This window comes from Castor canadensis, chromosome 10 (assembly GCF_047511655.1).
Source record: "Castor canadensis chromosome 10, mCasCan1.hap1v2, whole genome shotgun sequence".
NCBI lineage: Eukaryota > Metazoa > Chordata > Mammalia > Rodentia > Castoridae > Castor > Castor canadensis.
The window spans coordinates 15,460,608-15,485,312 of record NC_133395.1 but is presented as its reverse complement, the minus strand read 5'-3'; the positions used below and the strand labels follow the sequence as shown (position 1 = coordinate 15,485,312).

Genomic DNA, 24,705 nt, shown 5'->3' with positions numbered 1-24,705 from the left:
TTCAAGCCTTGCTTCTTTTTGGTGAAGAATTACTGTTCTGAAATTGTTGGGTACTTCTGGGACACTATGGGGAAAGGTGGCGGTGGATCTCTGAATCAGTAACGGTGTCCATTCCAGGCTGGCCTTGTTAGGTATAAGCAAACATCCTGATTGGATGTCAAGGTAATGAAGGTAGAGGACTTCAGTCACAACCACCTATGGAAGGAATATCCAATGTACACATCATCCTCAGAAAGGATGCTGTCTTGTGAGCAGCTGTTTCCAACAAACCACATATCTAAATGAATTGTCCATAAAGTATGCAAAAACAATAAAGGAAAAACATGATGCTCATGAAAAATGCTGACTATTTTATTTAAAATACTGTCCAATAAAAACTACAAAAGAAGACATTGTTTTATTGGTAGTACATATGGCAAATGTCCCCATAACACTGAAGAAATCTTCTGCATCTAGTTGACAACCAAAGAAAGGTACAATTGTCTTCCCCTCTGAAATACCCCAAATAGAACACTTCATGAGGCTTTTTGTGTGTGACCCCCTTAATATTTTCACATGAATTTTCTAACTGAATTCTCACATCAAATCGAAGTAGGAAGAATTACCATCTTCACTTACACAGCAGGAAACAGAGGCTGAGTTAAGTGACATGAGAAAGGGAGATGCTTCAGAATCATTTTAATCCCAAGACTGTTCTTTTCATTTCTGCATGTTGGTGTGTCCCCCATATATGTAAGATTCATATTTGAAAAAAATAATCTCTAAATACACTCCTGCTTTACAGATTGTCCCTTTCTTTGTATTTTCTAATTTTGTTGGGTTTCTTATGGTTGTGCCTCTCCTATGAGGTAGCCTATCATGGGTTCCCAGATAATTAGGAAGTAATAACCTTTCAGATCATGAAGCAGAGTGAGCATTAAAACATCTAAAGATGCTTCCTAATTGCACACAGCAATACATGCTGCAGAGTAAATATTATTTCGAGTTAATGGCCTGGTGTGGTAGCTTACATCTGTAATCCTAGCTACTCAGGAGATGATGACTGGGAGCACAGTGGTTCAAGGCTGGCTCTGATAAGCAAAAGTTGGCAAGACCCCACACCAATAAATAAGCCAGGTGTGGTGGTGTGCTACCTGTTATCCGAGCTGGACAGGAGTCTACAGGTAGGAAGATCCCAGTGCAAGGTCAGCCCTGGGCAAAACCACAAGACCCTGTATGAAAAATAACTAAAGCAAAAAAGGGCTGGGGCATGGCTCAAATGGTAGAGCACCTTCCTAGCACTCGGAAAGCCCTGAGTTCAAATCGCAATACTGCCAGAGAGAGAGAGAGAGAGAGAGAGAGAGAGAGAGAGAGAGAGAGAGAGAAATATTCTTTCAGGTTTAAAAAAGAAAATTTCATAAGTAAGATGAATTTTAAGTCTAAAAGGCAAAATGACAGAGAAGGGAAAGCAAAAAGCCAAATTTAATTTTAACAATGTATACAACTCAGGACATAAAATAAGGGTTGAATATTTTATAGGCTCAATATCTGAATTTGTTATGCTGGTTAAAAAGAAAGAGACGTAACATTTCCCCAGGAAGACTCTTCTCTAGAATCTTATATTCTAATAGTACAAACTTAACACATTCCTTTCATATGCACAATTGAATTACAAGGACCTATTTGCCTGTTTGGCATCTACCTACCTAGGTATCTGCCTACATTTTACTTTAAACTTAATTCCATGGGATTCTGTTCCTGCTAGTCTATATGAAGCCTGGCCAAAGAACGTGTTTTCTATAAACAACAGTTAAAATGTATTCTTATTTTATGCTAATGAACATGACATCCAATTTTGGCTCACTCCATTGCTTATTTGAATTCTGTCCCATAACTGTATTAGGCATAAAGTGAAAATCTGTATTTACTCATAAGCCCACTTAATCAGTACATGAAACTTTTATTATCTGTGTATAGTATTAGAAAATAAAATCAGGACCATCAAGATTGCTAACAGCTCAGTGGAACTGGAAAGCTTTTAATTCTGTTGTCAGTCAGACTCCAGAATTCTGTTCCAAATTGCGATAAGTGCAAATCATCCAGATTGCCTCAAACTATTCTTGATTTTGCAGAAGATATGACCTAAGTGAAATAAACAAAACAGGATTCACTTCTTGGCAAGAAAGTATGGCAAGAAAGACTTCCCTCTGATTTAGAGAGGAAAAGATTGATGCCTAGTTTTTGATCAGTAATCTGTTTACTCATATGGGTGTAAAAGAGATTCTTCTATCTATTTATTCTGGAAACATGAGATAAATTACATCTGAATGAAATGACTATCATAACAGATTGTGCTGCTGCTGGCTAAAACTGGATTCTTATGGATGCACTAAAATTTTGAACAGTCTATGCCAATTTCTGTATTAAGAAATAAAAATGTAATTCCCATCAATCATACTCATTATCCTTCAATTACAGGATGAGTCCAAGCAAAGGGGAAAATACCGAAGGCCTTAAAAGTAAGCCCCTAAGCCTTAGTGTTGGCATTAAATCAGCAGGTGTAACTTACATGCCTATGGCACCCTGCATATCTCAGGCAGTTCAGAATCAGCTCTGGTTCCCAAGTCTAATATCTGTTGTTACAGGACCCAGCTTGGGAGGTGTCGCCTTTAACACACCTATTTCTTTTAACCTCGCCCAACTCAGTTACCCCTGTTAAATCAGAACTTTACGGAGTGTTGATATGTCTTATTTGGATGAGGACAAACACAAACATTTTCTACAATTCACCCCTCATTTTGGCTGCTCTATCTTCTCACATCCACAGTAGCTCTGGAACCTGTGTCATCCTTCAGTTACCTCTGGATCCCGAGTCACAGCTAAGTACACTGAAGGGAGAGTGGCTTGTGGGTTGTAATATGCTTGCCAACACAATAGAAAGCATCAGGGAATGTGGTATACCTCCTCCTTCCTTTGTGGTCAGCATATCTCAATGACTGACAGCTTCCTTTCTCCCTTTTTTCAGTGCTAATGCCTATTACAATTTCAAGGCTGGAGTCTGTAGGTTTACTACTTACAAAAGACATAGCTTAGAAATAAAAGTATATAAGGTGAAAACAGTGAACAAAGCAAGAGTATCTGTCACTGCCACTGTGAACAAAGGAGCTTAATCAGGGAAGATTCCTACAGGAAAGCATTTCATAAACAAAAAGAGTCAAATTACCCAAATAAATAATTTATATAAACCTAAAAACAAAACTGTTAGAGCAAAATACGACAACACTTAGAAGAAACAAATTCAAAGCTATAGTGGGAAACTCTAACCCACTTATCTTAATAATACAAGCAGAAAAAAGGAATATAGGTATAGGTTTTTTTATTAAAAAATTTGATCTAATGACAACTGAATGCCTATGACTATAGTCAATAGCTATATCATTTTCAAGTACATTCCTACTTTGGCAAAAAGGAAGTATCAACTAACTTCAAGGGACAAAAAGTCTACAAAATATATGCAACCTAAGTGTATTTAACAAGGTAACAATAACAAGGTAACCAGGAAATCAGTACATGTTTAGAACTTCAGCAATACACTTCTAAATAATACCTGGTTTAAGGCAATTACAATAAAATGATAGTATTTTGAAAAAGAAAATTAGCAATATTAAAATTGGAGGACTGTAATTAATGCTGTGTTTAGAGGTAAATTTATAGATTTAAGCATATACATGTATTTTTTCAAAAGAAGAAAGGCTAAAAGTCAAGGCTCTAAAAGTCTACCTTAAGAAGATACAAAAAGAGCAGCATATTAAAGTTTGAGAGATCCTATCTTGAAAATACCCAATACAAGAAAAGGGCTGGCAAAGAGGCTCAAGTGGTAGAGCACCTGCCTAGAAAGTGTGTGAGGCCCTGAGTTCAAAGCCCAGTACACCAAAAAAAGAAAAAAAAAAAAAAGAATAGGAAACATATTGTGAATGTCAGCATACGTAATAACATCTTTCTTAATATGAAAATACTGAAAGTTTTATCCCAAGAGTTTAAGATCTTATTACTCCTATTCAACTCTGTACTAGAAACTCAAACCACAGCAATAAGTCAAGAAAAAGAAATAAAAGTCATAAATATTGGAAAAGGAGAAGCAAAACTGTCATTATTTATAGTTAACATACCTGTATATGTAGAAAAAGTCTACAGAATTTAAAAAAATTCTGGGAAATGTAAGGTGAATTCAGGAAGCTCAACGATACAACATCAACAGACACAATTCGATTGTATTTCTATATGCACAAACACCTGAAAAGTATTTAAAATGATCCCAGAAAAAGAATCTGCACACATCAAATATTCTGGAATAAATGTGACCAAAGGAGCACTCGATGTCTATGCTGAAAACTATAAAACATTTTTGAGGAAAATTAAGAAGATCTAAACAAGTAAATACACCATGTTGAGTCCATGTTGATAAGTGAAAAGATCGAATATTGTTAAGATTTATAGATTCCCAAATTGATTTATCACTAAAAGATAATATTAATCAAAATCAGCAAGAATTTATTTTGGCGCTACAGGGGTTTGAACTGGGGGGTCTCATGCTTACTAGGCAGGCACTATGTCACTTGAGCCATGTTCCCAGCCCAACTACAAGAATTTTTTAAAAACAGAAAATGACAAGTTCATTCTAAAAATTAAAGGATTTAGAATGCACAAACAATTTTGACAAAGAAGTGGAAAGTGAGAGGACTTAAACTAGTAGATGTCAAGTCTTACTAAAATGAACAATATACAAGGCATTTTGTATTCATATAAATACAAACAGATCAATTGAACAAAATAAAGTGTACAGACAAGACCCACTCACATTCAGCCAATCAAAGCATCCAGGTAATTCAATGCATGCAAGTCTTCTTTAACAAATGCAGCTTGAATAACTAGGGGGAAAAAACTTCAATCACTAACTGCTCATTCCATGTACCAAAACTAATGCTAGATATACCATTTTTCAAAAGTAGAATGAGAAAATAATGTCTCAACCCTTAGGGTATGCAAACATGTCTTAGGGGAGACACACACACACACACACACACACACACACACACATAAAATACACAAGGAAAAAGATTTTCGATTTCATTGAAATTAAAACCTACTCACCACAACATAACATAAAGAATATGAGAAGGAAAACCACAAACTGAAAGAAAATATTCACAAAGGACTCGTATTCAACATATATAAACTCTGATAAATCAACCATGACAAGATTTTCAAAAACAACTATAAAAAATGAGAAAGAGAATTGAATCAGTAATTTCATAAAACATGTTCCAAATGGCCAATAAACATGCATGAAAAGTGCTCAATATCATTAATCATCAGAGAAACACAAATACAGTCACAAGGAAACCAGCCACACCCATGAGAAAGGCTACCATCAGAATGACTGGTAATACGAAGTGCTAACAAGCACTAAATGTGAAGTAACTGGAGTTCCTGCGTATTACTAGTGGGTATATAAAATTCTACAGCCATTTTTAAAACATTTGAGATAGGTTTTTTTTTTCTTTTAAGTAAATATATACTTACCTTATAACCCAGCAATTCAACTCCTGGGTATTTCATCCAAAAGAAATGAAAACATATATGTACATATGCATACAAATTTTTGTACAGGAAAGTTCATTGCTAAGAACTGGCAATGACCAAATGTTCATCAACTGGAGAACAGGTAAGTAAAGTGTGGTACCTCCATACAAAGGTGAGAATATCACTCAAGAGAGAGATGTGGGGGAGAAAGGAAGAGAAGGAGGGATGGAGGGAAGGACCACTAAAACATGTTGAGCAAAAGAATCCAGCCACAGAAAAATGTGAGCTGTACTGATTTTGTGTGTATGCAGTACAAGAACCAGAAAGCTAGCCTCTGCTGATACTACTCTGGGAGAGAGGCAGGTATGGAAACTGAATGCAGGGGGCAAGGGAGATTTTCTGGGGTGGTACTCCTTATCTTGTTTTAGGTGGAGGTTACATAAATGGACCCAAACTTATTAAACTAATCAAACTAAAAGAAAATGTTTGTGTTTTATTGTAAGAAAACTACAGTTGACAAAAAATATTGATAGGGTTAAGAAAGAGATTATGCCACCCAAATTCCATTCTCCTACTGGCCATGTTCAGGCAGGTTTGGGGCAATGTATAAACAAACAGCCACAAGCCAAGAAGTGACTGTCTTGAGCGCACTGAAAGTGGGGAAGGTGACATAAGTGAGAGCTAACAGTAATCTACTGTGTGTCCCAAGCCATGGGTGACATCTCTCTCACAGGGTGCTTCAGGCCTGAATAAAGATGACAATCACAGAACACTCAATCAACGAACCAGAGAAAGGGCTTCAAGAAATAAGTGAGTCGTGAAACTCACAAACAGGATACAACCACAAGACAGTATAGATTATAATGAACTATTTTCCATATCAAATTGAAAGGACACATCCATATAAAAAATAGTTAAGTGAAAGATTTAAATGAGGCAAGTCCCCCAATCCAACCCCGTCTAGTTCATCTTATCAAGAAAACTCACCGGGTACACAGACAAAAAAGAATGCAATGAAGAGTAGCAGGTGGAGATTCTCAAGGTCTTAAGTAAATGTTCTGCCATTTTCCTCTTCCAAGGAACAATGGTTCATTTTATCATTACTAAGGATGCAAGATGGCCAGGAATGAATGCACAGTGAATGCCCACCATGGTTTTGCCATGGACACCATCCAATAAATGCCAGGATGTAAAGTTCCATGCTCTGCAGAGTGTCACCAGGCTTGATAAAAAGAGGATCCTTCATTTTTTTCTTTAGGTCTTAATTAGCTTCTTATTAAACTACAACCATTATCATTGGAGCACACATGCTGGGACAAATTGGAACACTGGTTGCCAGCCTGGAAGCCTGGGAGGGTCCCCAGTGATTAACTGTCACTACGCTGATGTTCATGGTGCAGCTTTCTAAGTGTGCTACCTCACTGAAAACAAAAACAAACAAACAAAAAAAACCACCAACCATCTCATGCTTCATCAAGAAAAGAGAAGTAAAGGAATCAAGAAGCGTGGGCTTGTGCGCCTCCTATCATCCCGATCACAGAAACCCACGGGTCAAGTGTTGGTCAGTATTTCCAGTAACCTTTATCATCCACTCCCCTGTCTACCACAAGGAAGCCCGTGTTAGCCTGGCAGCTGGCATGAATCACCATCTCTATGGCTGGCATTTTCACGGGCTATTCCCTCCTTGCAAACACACTGACTCAAATGCTTTTGTTGATTTTAAAAGCATGGAGAACACTGCAATTCAGTTAAAATGGATGAGTTTACTTTTGAAGAGCCAGTAAGACAGAGATCTGTGAAATGAGAGCAAGGCAACCTCACTAACTATCTCTTTGTCCCAGGGGGATTTGAGGGTGGGAGGGGGGGGTAGGGGTGAACAAACCGTAGAAATCTCAAAATGACAAAGTCATTGTTCAGTGTGCTTTCTACACACTTTCTCTGACATCTCCACGACAATGAAATGCAAGGGTCAGTGGTACCCAGACAAGTCTAGGCAGTTCCACTCTTGTGCTTCTATAAAAACCAGTGACCCGACCTATTATCCCCAAGTCTTAGGCTGGCTTTGTTCTCCATATCCAGATGCAGCGGCTTTTTCTCACTCTTCCCCTTCCTCCCCCCAGGAAGAAATGATAGAGGACACCTTCTTCACATGTTCTTTGGCTAGGCATTTTCACTTCATAAAGGGGCAGTCAATGTGTGCTGTGGGGGGAGGGGGGTAGGACACATTCAGTGTGTCCCTACTACTGCCTGCACTGGTGGCTCAAGTAGCCTCAGGATTAGCCCTTTGTGTCCTGTGAAAGGATATGAAAAGTCAGTTATTTAAGCTCAGTCAAGCTGTTGATTTTTTTTTTTTTTTTTTTGGATGAGGAGTGTGTGGGGAAGAAAGGTTTAGCAATTCGGTTCTCCTCAATAAAGTACAGCATTTTGCTGAGGGCAGCTGCGTGCAAGTTTGCTTCCTCAAAGCAGTTTCGAATTAGGAAAAAAAATTAAAATGCTAAATTCCACTTCTCCATTGTTCCATCATTGTCAATTGTCTTGCTAGTAGGAAGACCTCTTTGAAGCAATGATGTTAACTACAAGAATTTCAGATAACTGAGGCTTTCTACTCAATGTTATCGGGGACCAACTGAGTTTCAGAAATAGGATGGAACTACATTAACAGGAAAATATTTAGTGCTCCCTGGTCTATTCTGAAAGCGATCGATTTTGATACTGTGATTCTGAATGAGAAAACAGCTCTTAAACTCTTCAGGGGTAGCAAACCTAGAATCTGGGATGCAAACTCACATAGTAGCATTTATGGATCTGATTATCTGTCTGACAATTATCTTAATGCAACATACTGTCATTATCAAACTACTTCTTCCATTTAAAAATAAGTGTAAGCCAGGCAAGGTGATGCACACCTATAAACAACCCAGCATTTGGGAGGCTGAAGCAGGAGGACTGCAAGTTTCAGGCCAGCAAGACCCTGTCTCAAATGCAAAAAGTATTATTTTAAAAATAACTACCCTTTATTTAGTGCATATTGTGTGCCTGGATGATACACTAAGAATTTCATTGAAACAGTGGCCCAGTGTAGTACAGTGATAATGGGCTTGTGTTTGATCCTAAGTACCAACTGAAAAAAGAAATTTTTTTTTTTAGCTAAGCATAGTGGTACATGTCTATAGCCCCAGCTACTTGAGAAGCTGAAGTAAAGGATCACTTGAGCTCAAGAGTTTGAGGCCAGCCTAGGCAACACAGTGAGACCCTGCCTCTAAAACAACTAACCAACTAAAACAAAAAGAATGTTATCGAAATATCATTTTATCCTCACAACAACCCTTATGAAATCGGTTTTATTCCCATGACTTTACAGATGTAAAGTATGTGGCTTTGTGAGGACAGACAGTAAGTGACAGAGCTAGCATTTGAATTAGAAAGAGAAATTCTAAGGCTCCCCCCACTCATCCTACATGGTACTTCAATTCCACTTGCACTGTAAGCGCCAGCCACCACATACAATCGTACTTGATGGTACACACTTAACTTCATCCCATTAAAATGTAAAGCTTTTCCTGGAGAATCACGAGCATCGGTAGAAATAATTTTCAGGACTCTTAGGTCCTCCTGAGACAGATTAGATGAACATACCTCTCGCTGGGGTAACTGGAGCAAGAGTTAAACATTGCTGGAGCACTTGTAAATACTGTTAAATTACCGTTAATGATAAGCCTTTATTGTAAGCACCACCTTTTAATGTTTATTTTTCCTTTAAATAAGCTAAGATGTTGGGAGCCAGGGCAATTTGACTCTCTAACTGATAGCTACCACATCTACCCCCGGTGCCCTGGTTTGCTGGGGTGAATGCCCTTCAGACAAGGTGGACTTTCCTCATGCCAGCATTAGCTACATTGAACATTACATGGACATCTTAGGAAGCTATAAGGCAACCAGAGCTACTTGCTGCCAAGGCACAACTCTGGCCCCTAAAGGCCTTGTCCCAGTCACAACTGTTTCAAACAGCTCACAGCAGACTTTCTGCCATCTCAAGCCTCAGTGGACTCTAGATAACTGTGAAGCCATTTCCACCCAGGTCAGAGGAGGAGAACCTCCCCTGATGGCCCCGTGGAAGGACTGTGGGGCAAACAGAGCCCTTCATTTGCTGGAGGAACTGCTGTGGTTGGTCCAAACACCTCCTTTCTGGCAGTATAAGCAAGCTATTTTGGCTCACCTTGTATGCCAGCTTGGTGAGACAACCTCCTATACTGTACCCTGGTGCTGTAACATTAGGCCCAATAAAAGGCCTTTTCTTGCCGACTTTTGATCTTTATCATTAATTAGTAGGACAGGCTGAGCTGGTAACACAGGATGGCAGAAATGGAAGCAGAGTGGTAGCAGCAGAGAATACCAACAGTAGCGGTCACTCCAGTGCCAGCAGTAGCAACAGTGACAGCAATGACTAGAGAGTAGCTGAAGTGTTCTAGAGAGTGGCAGGGCAGAAATGATGGGGAATAGCGGTGACAGAGACAATGAAAGCTGTGATAGAGCTGAATACAAGAAACTATGGACTCTGGTCACTAGACCACTTTCAGAGAGCTACAGAGCCTTAAGGGTCAAGGTCTCAGAGAACCATAACACTAGCCGCTGTCAAGGGCTGGGAGTTCCAACACCCTAGGTCTGAGAACTGGAACACTTGTCCTTGTAGGACTTTGAGTCCCAGTGGTCAAAGCCTGTATGAGAGCTATAACACTACAAGGAACCACCTGTCACTTCTTGCTGCTGTACATTGCCTCCTGCTGCTGTCCACTGCCACTGGAAGCTGAGGATTACAATGGATAGCAAATGCTGGGGGTACTGGCAGTTAGTCTAGAGTGATAAGCCTCCAACCTGAATGCTAGAGCCTTAAGTTTCTGGCTTCTAAACCTGGCGCAGTCGGTCCCTATCTCTCAGGGCTGCAAGCCTCAGATTCTGTCAGTCCAGTCCCTTGGCTTTGGGCATTCAGGGGCCCAGGATTACAGAAGAGCTTCTGTTCGTCCACCTGCAATTGCTATTCCTGTAGAGCAAAAGGACCGCAGGCAGTTGATTCATACCACTCAGGTAGAAGCACACCGTACAGACTGCACACATTCGTTTTTTTATGTTTACTCTTAAATCCCCCGAAATTGAAAACAGCTCAGATTTTGTCAGCAACTATAATCTGACTAGACTGCACCATACCTGGTAGTTTGTATCTGCTACAATCTGAAAATGTAGTTGCCCAGCTCAGAAATAACACAAAACCATAAAGTTTTACTTTAACTTAAAAAAACATGTTCAGGTCTGATGTTGGGGCTTCTTGGAGTCTGTCTCATATGAAGACTACCCATAATGCACCGTCTACACTTTCAAGAAACCTGGGGAGCTCTGAGTACAAAGTCCTCCCACAATCCCCTGATTGTTGTCATTTCCTCCCCTGCCCCCTTTTAATGTACCCATTCATATCTAATTGCTAGCAGAATTTTTTTTTAACTGAAATCTCTTTTTGGAGACAGGGTCTTGCAATGTAGCCCAGGCCAGCCTCAAACCCAAGATCCTCCTGCCTCAGCATCAGGAGTGCTAGGATTACAGGCATGAGCTACCACTCCCAGCTCTAGTGAAGCCAAGTCTTTCCAAAGCCTTCAACCTGTCAAACCACTCTTCGATCTTGTCTTCCTATTTTATCATCTTAGGGGATAAGCAAGTCATTATAAAATTATAAGGACAAGTTCAGGAAGTGAACTTGACTCTGGAGCAGAGTATGCCCCACCAGCACTCACTGAGTGGGCTGAGAAGAAGAAAATGAATGAATGACTGAACGGCATGAGCAGCTGGTAACTTCTTCACCCTCTCTAGACCACATTCTAGGAAGGGAACTAAAAAGTAGATAAAGGCTAACGTTTACCCCTGAAGATTCAAGGACAAATTTGAAGTTGCTATTTTAACTTTTGTCTTCATCCACATAGGTATAAAATTCTAACAGCAATGTCACTGCTTCTACTAACTTCACCCACAATTCTCCTGAAAACAGAAAACCTTATAGAATGAGTCATGAAACACCATCAGGTTTCCACAAGGCCCATGGAGGGTGGATGAACCTCAGGTTCCAGCACTGCTGGGACAGTCAAACACCAAAGGAAGTCTTACATTATGGAGGGGGCTGCTGTCCAGCCCTGAGATGCTAACTGGAGTATTAAGGAAACAGAAGGAATCCTTTGCTAAAAGAAACAGAGAAAAAACTGAAAATAAGACCCTTGTTAGGAAGTAAGCTTGGGCACAATTCAGAGACAAGCATCATGTGTGCATAAACCAGACTACTGGCCTTAACTATTTTCCATATGGTCTCATAACTGGGCTGAAATACACATACATAAGACATCATTCTATTCCCTTAGAATTACAAGGTGAGCTGCCATTCAGTTTTCAAAGCTGGCTAAAATGCTGATCCCGATTCAACAATAGCCCAAATCTATCATATTACAGCCATAAACATTAATTTCCTCCATTTAAGATATGAATCCAGCTACATGATTTGAAAGGGTCACCTATGAACAATTGAATTGCTCCTTGATGGTGTGTATTTCTCTGTGTGTATACACACACACACACACACATTATAATATGGTGACAACCTGCAATGTCCAAAATTAAATATATCAAAACTCTTGTCTTCACAGAAAGGAATTACAAAATAAAGCCAGGGAGATTTTTATGACTATTACAAACATAAATTGTTCCTTGGACATTTGGTTTAATTAAGTAATAGGGTTTTTAAATAACAGACTTATGCTATGTACCTTATGCATTATTTATAGTATTTACATTGAATTTTAGTGTACTATTGTAATTTTTTATACAGAATGCACTTCCAACAGTATTAGTACAGTGTGCAAATGCCTGCTGTACATTAAGTCTTAATGTAAAGTTAACCTCCAATCTGAAGAAATGTGATTTGCTTTTGTCATAGCCAGTTCTTCTTCCTTGTCCACACAGTATTACTGCAGAGCTTTGCATGTCACCACCCAAACATGCACCAAAGTATGTGTGAAGATGGCAGCCTGCACTTCCTGAGGCTCACGTCTAAATATTATCTGCTTCTTTGGTACCCAGGGTTCAGACCAGGCTTACCACAAAGCTAAGGAAAACAGTAGTTCCCAGACTGGGGTATTTTATGAACTAGCAAAGAGAAGGGAAAAAAGAAAAAGGCATTTTAGGTGACAGTCTGTCTACCTTTAATTTTAAAGAAAAGAAATAAATAGCTAGTACTACTATTTCTAAAAGGTTTGTATGTACATTAGCATGGATGGGGCCATGTTACAGGAGCATGTATTTACATGATTTTTGTTAGAGAGGAGGATTAGAGGGGTTGGGGATGGGACACCAGGTGACAAATCAAGTCAGCCTCAGAGTTTCCACACATGACCTCAACCATTGCAAATATGCTGGTATGCAAAACACAGGAAGGGGCTTCTCCCTCAGGAGCATGACGACTAAGCATCATAAACAAAGTAAGTCTCCAGCTGATCATTTACTGTGTGATCCCAGAGAGATTCAGTAACTTCTCTGAGCCTCGTTTCCCTCTTTTGTGAAACCAGCACAATAAATGCCTGGACTTCCTGAGGTTGCCAGGAAAACGAGAAGCAGGATTGTACAAATAAAGGTTTTGAAAAGCGGCTCAGCACTTGAGAGGCCACCATTAACTGTGAGTTAGGATCACTGTTGTGCACAGGTAATTTGGCCCACGAAAGACATGCACCTTATGTGCTAGCTTAATAACTCTTGGATAAGGGCAACTCTCCCTGAATAATTGCATATATTCAGCCTTGTGGAGAAACCCTATGTTAACCAAACCTCCTTACAGTGCCTCAACCAGGTATGAGCTGGTGTTTGGAAGTCTGCCCTATAGGGGAAGGTTGTTGGGAAGAGGAAATGCCCAGGATGACTACAGAAAACCCCCTTCCCATCTGTGGACAGGCTCAACACAGCACAGCTGCGTGGCCTCAGTACTAAAAAGCTAGTTATCGACCCACCTCAGTCCTGAGTGGATTCTGCAGAACACAAGCTCAGAGTCCTTCTTTTAAAGGACTGTCCATAGCCAACGGGTGATGAGGGACATGAAAAATGTTAAAACAGTGAAAAACCCCATGAGCAGTGGGCGTTTTCTTTCCACCTACAATATGAACACAATGTCTCTTCTTAGGAAGAAGATGGAAGAAGGAAAGAGGAAGGAGGGAGAAGGAGGGAGGAGGAGGAAGAAGAAGAAAATTCTGGCCAACTTCCTTTGCCTCTCACTCTCAAATAATGCCAAAGAACAAGTGGTTACAAGTGGGGGACTTTGGGCAACCCTCCCAGCCCAATCCACAGGTCCCTCCTCAGGCCAGCTGTGCCCACCTCCTGGGCCAGGCTCCCCGGCTGGCCCTCAAAGATGACCATTCGAACACATAGGGGGTGAACTTTTGGATATCTGGGGGCGGGAGCTCGAGGAGGGCCATGAGAGGCTCGCACCCTACTGGATTCAGGACATTCACTCAGGTCCTGTTTCCTGAAGGGCTGGCCAGGAGGGGATTCTCCTTCTCTCACTCGTCTCCAGCCTTTGCCTTTCTAGATTCAGTCTCAACTGACTAGAAGCTCCTCGCCTTAGCATCCATAACACCCCACCACACACACCCCACAAGCCAAAGAAACAAATATGGCACCTATTAGAAACTCAGTCATTATTGTGAGAAAATGAAGAACTTCATTCATGTTGCTAGTATTTGTGCCAATATTAGAAGTCATCAAACACTCAAATGTGAATTTCAGTGATCTCTTCTATGCTTTTCTTCGCTTGTTTACCCAAATACATCATCTTTTGAATTTCCATTCAAAGATCTCCCTTCTTGTTAATTTCTCATGTATGAGGTCCAGATAAACTCTTGCTACTATTTGTATTTTGATACCAATTTTCAGAAAAACATCTAGTTTTAACCTGCTTGATTATGACTTGGTTTTAGAGATATCATTAATAGTCAAAGTGGTTAACGTTTTTTGAAAAAAGGAGCAAAGAAGCAAAACATACTTGAATAACACTTTCTAAGTCAGGTATGCACCTCCAGACCCTAGCTAACTTATGTCACAAACCTGTGGCAATCCCAATGCAACCTGCAGACTGTTTTGTAATCTGCAAATTACTATTCTCAATGGTATGTTTATGGTTTGGATATATTTAAAAACATCCTTCAATTCTGTTTTACTCTTCAAAAACATTCTTTAATTCTGGTCTACCTTTCTCAACATCCCCGTCAGTCAAAAACTCATCTCTGTAATCACTACTGTTCCACACCTGTGCCTACCCAGGTTCCAAAGTCTCTTGAGCACCACCCCCACAGTCGCTATTCATACTTCTTATTCTAATGCAGAACAGCAGTAAATGACACACATTTTGAAAACTAGCTATGTCTGTGTCCTGAGAGCGTGAATATCAATAGCTAACAATATCAAAACAAGTAACAGCCCATCAATGCTCACACAAATACCAATCATTTGTTTAAGTCCAAGGTACAAAGTTAGGTAAATAGCCTCTATCTGGCCAGGAAATTTGCTCACATTTTAAACAGAATTTCCTTATCTCACTCACACCATGAGTAGAGTAATAAATCTGTCCCTGATTTCTGATACAGACTCCAGACATCATGCCACCAAAAGGCAGTTCTGTTCACAGGCCTCCTCCCTCAATTCCTCAACATCAGACTCAACTAGAGCCCAGCTCCAACTCAATGGGCCACAGTTCTTAAAGTCTTACTTACAAAACCAACAAAACTACCATTATCCCCCAGAAAAAGTAATCAAACATGCATGCTCTGGATTAAAAAGTTCACGAGGGCAAATGTAATTATTTGTTTTTTTAGCTATTCAATTTTAATTCTCCAGAAAACTCTGTGCTTACGCACAGCTTTAGTAGGAAAAAAACATGAACCCGGCAGTGTTTGTCAGAATATTGTGATGAGCAGGAAAAGCTTAGTTCTGTATTCTCAGCTTTGTGTTTCAGTTTCTACTCTGAGTGTTACTGCATGCCATGCCAAGCCCCTTCTGGCTGGAGGATAACAGAGGACCTACAGTTTCCCTGTAGACACATAAGCACCCATCTCCTGCTAGGTACACCAAGGGTACTTCTTGACAAGGACATTCCCAGGCCTTTCTAAAACACTTGCTTCAGACAAACTCAGCAGCTGAGTGGAACAGACGCTGGGGTCCCACGAATGCCTCGGTGTGGTAGTGCTGCTAATTACCCACAGAATCTGATGGGAGCCGTTAAGACCCTGGGTCTCCTTATGTCAGCAGCGGGTTTTGCTAATGACATTAAGAACAAAGGCAGACAGGAAATTCTCTCCTATCTCAATTTTGAAAGGGGCGATAAACAAAACCCTTTAGGAAAATGATGAACTAAACATGAGGCCTGAAAAGTCATCTCCATTTCAGAGGCAATTGAGGGGGGCTACTGTTGAGACAGATAATATTCATCCCACCTGTATGGTTTATCTGATGGCTACTTAAATTTCTTTAAATTCATTAAAGGATTGAGTCAAAGTAGACAAAATTGCTTTTGAAAAACAACCCCCCCCCAAAAAAAAAGACCAACTAGTGAGCACAGCCACAAGCTTCGGCAAGCTGACTGTCATTTTGACCTTGCTTCATTTTAATTCAGGAGAGCATTCAGAAATGTAAGCAGTGACTCCCTTCATTCGGCTCAGCTAGCAGAGCTAATAGGCTTCTAATTAATTTCCAGAAGATTGCTGTTATAACTAACAGGTTTTAAACATTTGGTTGATTGGGGAAAATGAATTGAATATAATGTATTTGATTTGGAAAATTAGTTTTCATTCTATGTGCTTACCATAATAGTGTTTATTTTAAGTTTACATGATTCCATTAAGAGTCCCAGAACCCCACTGGGTTGTTTTCATCCTTACAGTCTAGCCAACTTAAAAAAAAAAAAAAGAAGAATCAATTTACATTTATATTTTTGTTGGCCTTTATTTGAGGGCAGGTTAAATTCATACTTGTGGCTTTAATAAAAATCTTTCCTCACTAATATAGGAACAGGCCCCAAATACTTCAAAAATGATCCCAGCGATACCTCAGTGAAAAGCCCACTCATCGAATGCAAATCCTCTGCAGAAAGACTCTGCACAGAGTACGATGAACCAGTTCCAGCACTGTTTATTAAGTTTCACTTGATTCCTCCTGACAACCATTTAAACAATGAATGTTGGGAAATGTCCCTCAAAGAATCAACCACAATGGCAGGGATCAAGGCTTTTATATTTAGCTAATACTATTTTTAAAAGGAGAAAATATTTCTTCCTGAAGGGATTATGGGGAGCCTTATTAAAGACACCTGCAAACAAAACAAGTGACAATAGGGCTTTATCACAATTGATAACTGAGTTATCCTTTATATAAAACTCCTTTCTTGGAGACAATAACATCAAGATTTACCTTTGCTGAAGATTCAAGAAATTGGTTAATTGGGACCAGGAGTATTCAACAATGCTAAGTGTACCAAGACTATGTGACTGGATAATAAGGAGAAAAAAGGGTCCTTGTCTAGCTGGTTAAACAGAAGTACAACGAGACTAGAATATTACTCCTCAGGCTGTTGAGAATGTTTTATATGGAAACCAAGTAGCATGCATGCCTTTCACTCCACATGTGACACAAAAACCCATGGGGGATTCTAATTATCAGGGTTCACTCAGCTAAGCACACAGTGGGCCAGCCGGCTTTGCAAACCCAAACTCAGCCTAGCTCACAGTTGCAGGAAAATAGAACCTTTCAGAAAATCTCCAAGTAATTAGCAGTCACTGTACTTACAGTCATCTGCATTCTACAAAAAAATAAATACAACAGTTTTAGTGAAAGACTGCTCCTAGGGGGAAAGGAGGGATAAACAGCATAGCTAAATCTGGTGGGACACATTTTAAAAATAAGTCTGCAGAAGGACAAAGACAATCAAAGGTGCTGGTTTGCAGTATAAGTTCCACCTGCGCAGCCCAGGTGAGTCTCAGCTTACTTCACATTGAAACAAGGGATGCCTTGCCTATGGGCTAAGCTGTATGCATTCAGATATTCACAGCTGCCTTTCTGTATGACTAACAGGAATGCCAGCAATTATTTTCGGCCTATTACTGATTTTTTCTGACACATCTAATTTTCTTTTATACTTCGACTTCGAACTTGGGCATTTGAGCACTGATGAAGAGGGAGAAAGACCCAATAAGACCAAGCCATAGATGGAAACCCCACCTGCAGCACTTTCACTTCTTGACTTTCCATTCCACGCTTGGTAAGAACTACTGTAAACTGGCACTTAGGGAAAGTGAAAACTGTCCAAACTCGTGGCATGCTAGCGACAGCAGCTGGCATTTTACAAAATGCACAGCTTCAGATAGATGCAGTTCGCTTCCAAGATAAACACCAGGAAAAAAAATTCCCCGGCCTGAGTCACTGAAAAGTAGACAGAATTAAACAATAAGAAAAAAAAAAACAAAAACCATATATATCTATACCACAGCAGTAACAATCCTGAATGAAGACCATAAGCGATAAGAGGACCCAACACTATTCTTTAGGACCTCAAGTTCCCAAACCAAACAAATGCTTTATAGAAGATTTCGTGTAGGATTTTTTTTGCTATTTAAAAAAAAAAAAGATATCATTAAGACAGAGCAGTCAACGGGTGAAAAGAAAAAACTGCCTAGAAAAACAAAAAGGCATTTTCTGAGATGACTTTGATCCTGTACTCAAATTATTGACTTAATCATGGTTGCCTTTAAAAGCTTTGTCTCTGCAATAACCGCTCTCCATTGTCCTTGTTAACAAAGTATTATTTTCACCTTATTATTACTAATCTTTTCTTTGTAAGTAACCACACCTGGTTTTATCCTCGTCAAAAAAAACCCAAAAAAACAAAAAAATGGTGCAGTAAATATTTGCCCTTTGTGGTAATACAATGCACAATTTAGTTAATCTGGGCTATCTTTCCGTGAGAGGTGATTGTTTCTATATTATGAAATGTATTCACAGTCAAGAAAAATCCACGCCAGATCCCTGGGAGGCAGACTGAGAGCCACTTACCCAGCATGTAACTGCCATGAACCAACCCTGACAAGACTGTGTGGCCACACCCACACACAAGGTATTACTCACGCTAACTTAGCCTCCGAACCAAGGCCACACCTTTCTTCTACAAACATGGCCTTTTATTAAGGTAACATTACACAGGGCCAGGCCCAGATCCCCACTCCCACCCCCTTCTACCAAATGAAAAAACCTTGAAAAAAAAAAAAAAAAAAAAGCCAGGAACTTCAGTTTTGCATTTGAGAGCTTGACATTACTGTTACCTTACCTGGATGAAATCTAGAAATGTCAGGGGAAGCAAGTCATCCATATGTCCAATGTCTTTGGAGAAACGATTTAAAATTCTTCCTGCAAGAACAGGATATGAGAAATTATTCATTTCCCCAGATAGACCTTTAAGAGAAACTACTTGCAAACAAATCAAAACAATATTTTAGATGCATATGTCTTTAATATATTACGCATTCATATGAAATAAGCCGATGTCAGTGGCAAAGAGAAAGAGAATAGGATGATACCTAAAGAGAAATAAAAATACCACCAAACGGTACCAGGCAGGGAATTAAAATGTGGCCTTGATTTAAAAAAAAAAAAAGCGGGGGGTGGGGGGGTGGGCAGTATCAGAAAGGGTGGTGGGTTTTAGAATGTTCCCTCGTTTTCAGATGTCTTCTAGGATCTAAAGCTCTCAGTGGGTAGGTGAACAATTATAAAACACATAAATTAATCCTGTTAAACTGATTTTGCTTTAGTTATTAGAATTAACTTTGCTAAATGGTGCATTTTGTATTAAATATAATTGTAACCTCAGAATTTTATTTTCCCCAGGATGGTTCAAGGGCACCTCACATCCTGGGAAACTTGAAATGCTTCCAAATTGTGAGTGCACTATCGGCAAACAGACAGGTGCCAAGTGTGACAAAAGCAGACTTGAACGTTCAAGGAGACAAGAGGAACGCAGGCAGGAAAACAGAAATAATACTCGATGATTAAATACTCACTTCCTATCATTGATTTTACTCCCCTGTCAAGTAGAATACCAGAAAACCAGCAGAAACCAGTTTCTAATATATATTGCTTTTTTTACTTGAAAAATTGAAGTCCTCCTCCCCTACAAAGCAAGAATCTGGTTTGCGTCTCTGAACTTATTTTCTAAGTGATGCTTTGGGAAGCCAGCTACAAGATGTGATGTAGGACTCTGGGAGTGTCCCTTAGAGGGGACTTCCTCTTCCATCTCCCGAAACCAAAGTCACTGGACCATGAGGGGTCAGAACAGTGGATGCTGCCTTCAAAGGCTTTCCAGGGGCACCTGGGCTCAGCCTAGAAATGCAGGGTATATAAGTCAGAGACCAGCTGGGCCTCAATTTTCCTGTCTCAGGCTTAGGACATGCAGACTCCATAAAATGTCATTTAGTGAAGTCTCTGGCAGACCCAGGGACAACTTTTCTTAGCCTTTAATAACGCCTCCTTTAGACAGTTGTTTAGAGCCGATTAAATGGGCCCATGTATGGGAAAGAAACTAGTCCCGATGATAGGCATTGTTTAAGAGGTGCTCAAAGACAAACAAACAAAAAGGCAGGATGGTGACTGTGACCCAGGTTCTGCAGCATGCCAGTGGAGAGGAAGTTCAACGTTAAAATATGCACTCTGGCTTAATAACTGGGGGTGGAGTCTTAGCATTTGCATATCTCATGAGCTCCCAGGATGCCCTTCTGCCCAGGCTTGGGGGGGCAGGAGGTCAGGTGAGCATTAGTGAGGGTGCCTGAATTCTGATTATTATAATAATAATCAGAATTATAATTATCATGGATGCTGTGGCCTAAACTGTATTTTTAGCTTTTCAAAGAATCAATACAAAAGAAGGAAAACACACATTAAAACTATTAAAAAGCTTAATTAAAACACGTGACATTTCTTCAGTGGAAAATTTATAACTTTTTAACATAGGCAAGATTCAGACACACTGAAGTATGGTTCCACTCAAAATGCCAAAAACATTTTTAAAAACTTCTGTTTAAAAACATTTAAAGGCTGACTAGTACAGATGACTAGTACATGAAAGTCACCCCTTTACCTTTTACCAAATGCAAGAATCTTCAGGTCTGAGAAACCCAAAGCTAGCAAACAGCATAAAATACAAAACTAACACGATCCATTTAGAAAAGCTGTCTTCACACAGCTACCACAATAACTGAATGTCAAAAATCACCCAAAACCCATATATGTATTCACCAATGAACCCAGTGTAGACAATGTGAGATCAAAAGATTCAATAGTTACTTCCTTGCTCTAAGAAACAATGAAGACAAAGAAAAGTGCTTGCAGAATATTTTCATCTGGCTTTGTGGCAGACTACTGTAATCAGCGATGTGATGTCAAGTTCATGGCCTCAGTCATTTTCTTAAAAGTCTCCAAATCAAATCCTTATGATGAATGACCTCCATACGCCTGCCATGTCTCTTCACCCACTGCATGTGGCCCTGGGTGGAATGTGTCCAGGGATGCGAAGGAAGGCAAGTCACAGTTTCAGGGAGTGGGGGCAGTCCATCCTCGGACCGTTCTAGTAGAAAAGGCTTGCCTACATTAAACAGAGTCCTACCTTCCCAAACACCCACTGTACTGCTGCTTATTCTGCCCTTGTAACCACACACAGTGAATCTCATTTCTCCCTTCATGTACTTAAAGAAAGTTAATCACAGCCCTTTCAGACTTCTCACAAGACACTGTCAGTCCCTGGGGTCTCTATAATCCCTTATGAGACAAGGTCCTGCTTTGGCGATCGCCTCTGCTCATACTCAGAGCCAACCTCTGAGTGAACTCTTCAATATTAAGAATTTCTTTATCTATACCCACTTTTAGGTGCATATAAAGAAGGTACACACATATCTAGAACCCACTGATGGTTCTGGAACTTAATTCTTTTGATAAGATTGGCCACTGACACTGGGGTGTAGCTCAGTGTTAGAGTAAGAGAGGGGACTGCCCTTTGGTTTAATATTCTGAAGAGATGGCCGAAAGTACTGGGTTTGAGATGGGTACCATATTGGGTCACTGTCACGGACCTGAAGTCAATGGTAGGTAGAGGGAGAAACAAGTAAAAGAACCACTGTTCTGGTGAGAAGTAGGATCTAAATCCAAACAGACTAACCCAAAGAACACAGAGTCTATCTGACAACACAAAAAGTATAGACCCATTCACTTCAGGCACAGTGCAACCTAGGGGGGAAAAGAGTGGTCAGAAGTGTAGGTTACTGAATGGAACCCAGCTGATTCACTAGACTGAAAAGGATCACTGTGCGCGGACATTGTGGGCCAGGGAGATAAGGACGCCAATCCAGGAGTGAGTCAGCCTGAACTTTCTGCATCATTCTACACAAACTAATTCAGCTAGACCAGCATAACAATGAACAGGTGTTGTAGAGGTTTGGTAGTTTGCCTCTTCTTCATCCTCTGTCAGAATAGGACATCCACATGGCAGAGATTCACAGAACAGCATGAAAGAAAAAGTGCAGAAAAGAGCAGTGGTAACAAGGCTGCACAATGTCCTCACCCTCCTCTGATGCACAGAAAGGACAGGACTCCAGGCAACTCATCCAAACTCTACTGAGACTCAGATTCCTTATTTGTAAAACAGAGATGATAAATTTGCCTCAACTACTTCACAAGGTCAGAGACCAGAAGTCTGAAAGAGAGCATGCTCACAAAGGATCTTCCAAGGTCAGAAGTAGCACACACATGTAAGGAGTTACTCACATGATCACTGTAGGGTGTTAAGAGTTTGAAGGGGCATGAAACTGTCCAAAGCTTGTATTTCTGAGATTCTACCATGAAGAATCTCCAAGAGGGAGAAGACAAAGTTGAGGCTAGGCACCCCCAACTCTGGATACCCTACCCTTATCTCTCTGCTGCCTATTCTTTCCCCAACAAGGTGCCAAACATCCATGAGATGTTCACATAGAGATGGCCCATGAAGAAAGCTTCTGTAAGCAATGGAAATGTTCGTGGCACTTTGTGTACCACTCTCCTTGTCTTAGAGATGAGGAGATAAAGACTGGCCACACTCACGGACATGCATTTCATAATGGGGTGGATGCCTTCTCCTCAGCCTTCTGGGGATTTCCACACTGCAAGGGAAAGAAGCATGACAAACCTCATTCTTCAGGACAACTTCCTTCCCTGACCTTTGCCACCCAAGAATAGAGCTGTTGATCATTTTTCCTTTTTGGTTCTCCCCCTGCACTTTGCTCTCTTTCATTTTTTGTTTACTTATGTACCCCAGATCTTATCTCCACTCCTGACCTCCCATGGCTTACTTAGACAAGTAGCCATCCTACAAAACATCTTACACTCCACACAGCTAAACTAAACAATCCTTTGAAATGGATCCATGACAACCTACACCCCACTTTTTGAGTGCCTTTGACCTAAGCTCAAACACCCAGCATGAAAACGTTGAAGGCACTTTTGACTTATTTTTATCTCACACAATTAACCAGCATGTCTTAATTTTTCATTTAAAATAACCTCATTTGCATCTTTATGTCTTTATCTATCAAATTAATGCTATCAAGTCTTTAGGAACAGAGAAGAGAGAGTAGATAGGTAACAGGTACCTAAGTAGCCTCCTTTTCATTCCACCTGGCTGTGCATCCTTCTCTGTCCTCTATTGGGAAGGGTCTCAAACTCCACTCAGTTCCACTTACCAAAGTCTCAGCCTTAGCCCTTCTTCTTCCTTGAAACTCTTGCTAACAAGCACAGCTCTCAGGAATCTGTCACTCACTTGAACTTCTTTACCTGTATGGGGCAGTCTTTGAAGAACTGCACTGCCCTTCTCAGGAACCCTCCACATCACTGATCACAATCAGCTCAACAAAAGTGGCCAACTCACAAAAACCCAGGTGCCAGCTGCCAAGTCATTCAGGTGGCCCTTCTCAGCAACTCTGAATCCATCAGAGAAGCAGGAAAAAGGGGCAGTCACACCATCCAAAGCAAAGAGGAGAGGCAAAGGACATGACATAAGCACAAGGCTTCTGACAGTGGCTTCCAGATCCTATAAGGACCACTGTGTGTCCAGCCCCAGTTCCAGAACAGTCAGCCTTGCTCACTCCAGTTCCTTAGCTGCCCAGGCTTCCATCTAGCCCACCCATCTCCATCTGAACCAACTCTGGGAGACTCCACACTGGTGACCCAAACCATGACTGCAGCAACATCACACACCCACAAAACACAGACTTACCGAAATTGCTCGGGGAAATGAATTTTATAAAGTTAACTTTCTAAGTTGCTAATTACCCTTTTAAGTAATAAAGCTTTAAGAAAAATTAAATCATTTTGGCAAAATCTATTCCATGTGGATAGCAGACTTCTGAATTCTTAAAAAGACAGGGCACACATATATCTTTTCTTGACAACCTTGAACTAATATTTTGAGAATCAGGTTTGACTGTTTTTAAACCTCACTGTGTCCTTGGAAGGGGACAGGCTAGTTCAATACAGTCCCAGACCCCCAAGGACTTTGTGTATTACTGAGTTTTCACATGACACATTTTATCACTGTCCCAAGTCTACTGCAACCTCCATTTTACTGCTAGTGATGAACATGGAGGAAACTTTTCAACTTCATGATTAAAACTGGGTCTAAACTGAGCCTCGATATATTCTCAGCAAGGACATAGGGCATGGCCATGTGGGAAGGTGCAGTTTTCTGATATTTTGAAGACTATTTTAGTTTGCTTCTTGTTATCCCTAGACTGGACATAGTCCCAGAATATTTCATAGTACATCTATTTAGTGGCTTAGCTACTTTGCAAATACATTAGCTTTAAATTCACATCTAGATTTATACGAACTTTGTAAACATGGACTGCATTTCACATAGGACCTGTAACTAAGTGGCCAGGGAGTGCTTGAGCTGGATTTGATAATGACATGCCATAAATTCAGTGGTTTTCCAACTTTTTTAAAGGATAGAAAATCTTCTGAGTAGATGTACTCTTAACACACACCAAAAAAATCATAAACAAACCC

At 40.3% G+C, this 24,705-nt stretch overlaps 1 protein-coding gene across 7 annotated transcripts in view; it reads right to left on the bottom strand.

Annotated features, from left to right (window-relative positions):
- Abcc4 (ATP binding cassette subfamily C member 4 (PEL blood group)) overlaps window positions 1-24,705 on the bottom strand; it is a 229,483-nt gene that overhangs the window by 59,049 nt on the left and 145,729 nt on the right. For all 7 annotated transcript variants that reach the window (XM_074043133.1, XM_020183142.2, XM_074043129.1 and 4 more), the window contains one exon: window positions 18,950-19,029. In XM_074043133.1, the coding sequence (XP_073899234.1) occupies window positions 18,950-19,029 (80 nt within the window). The remainder of the gene's footprint in view (window positions 1-18,949; window positions 19,030-24,705) is intronic.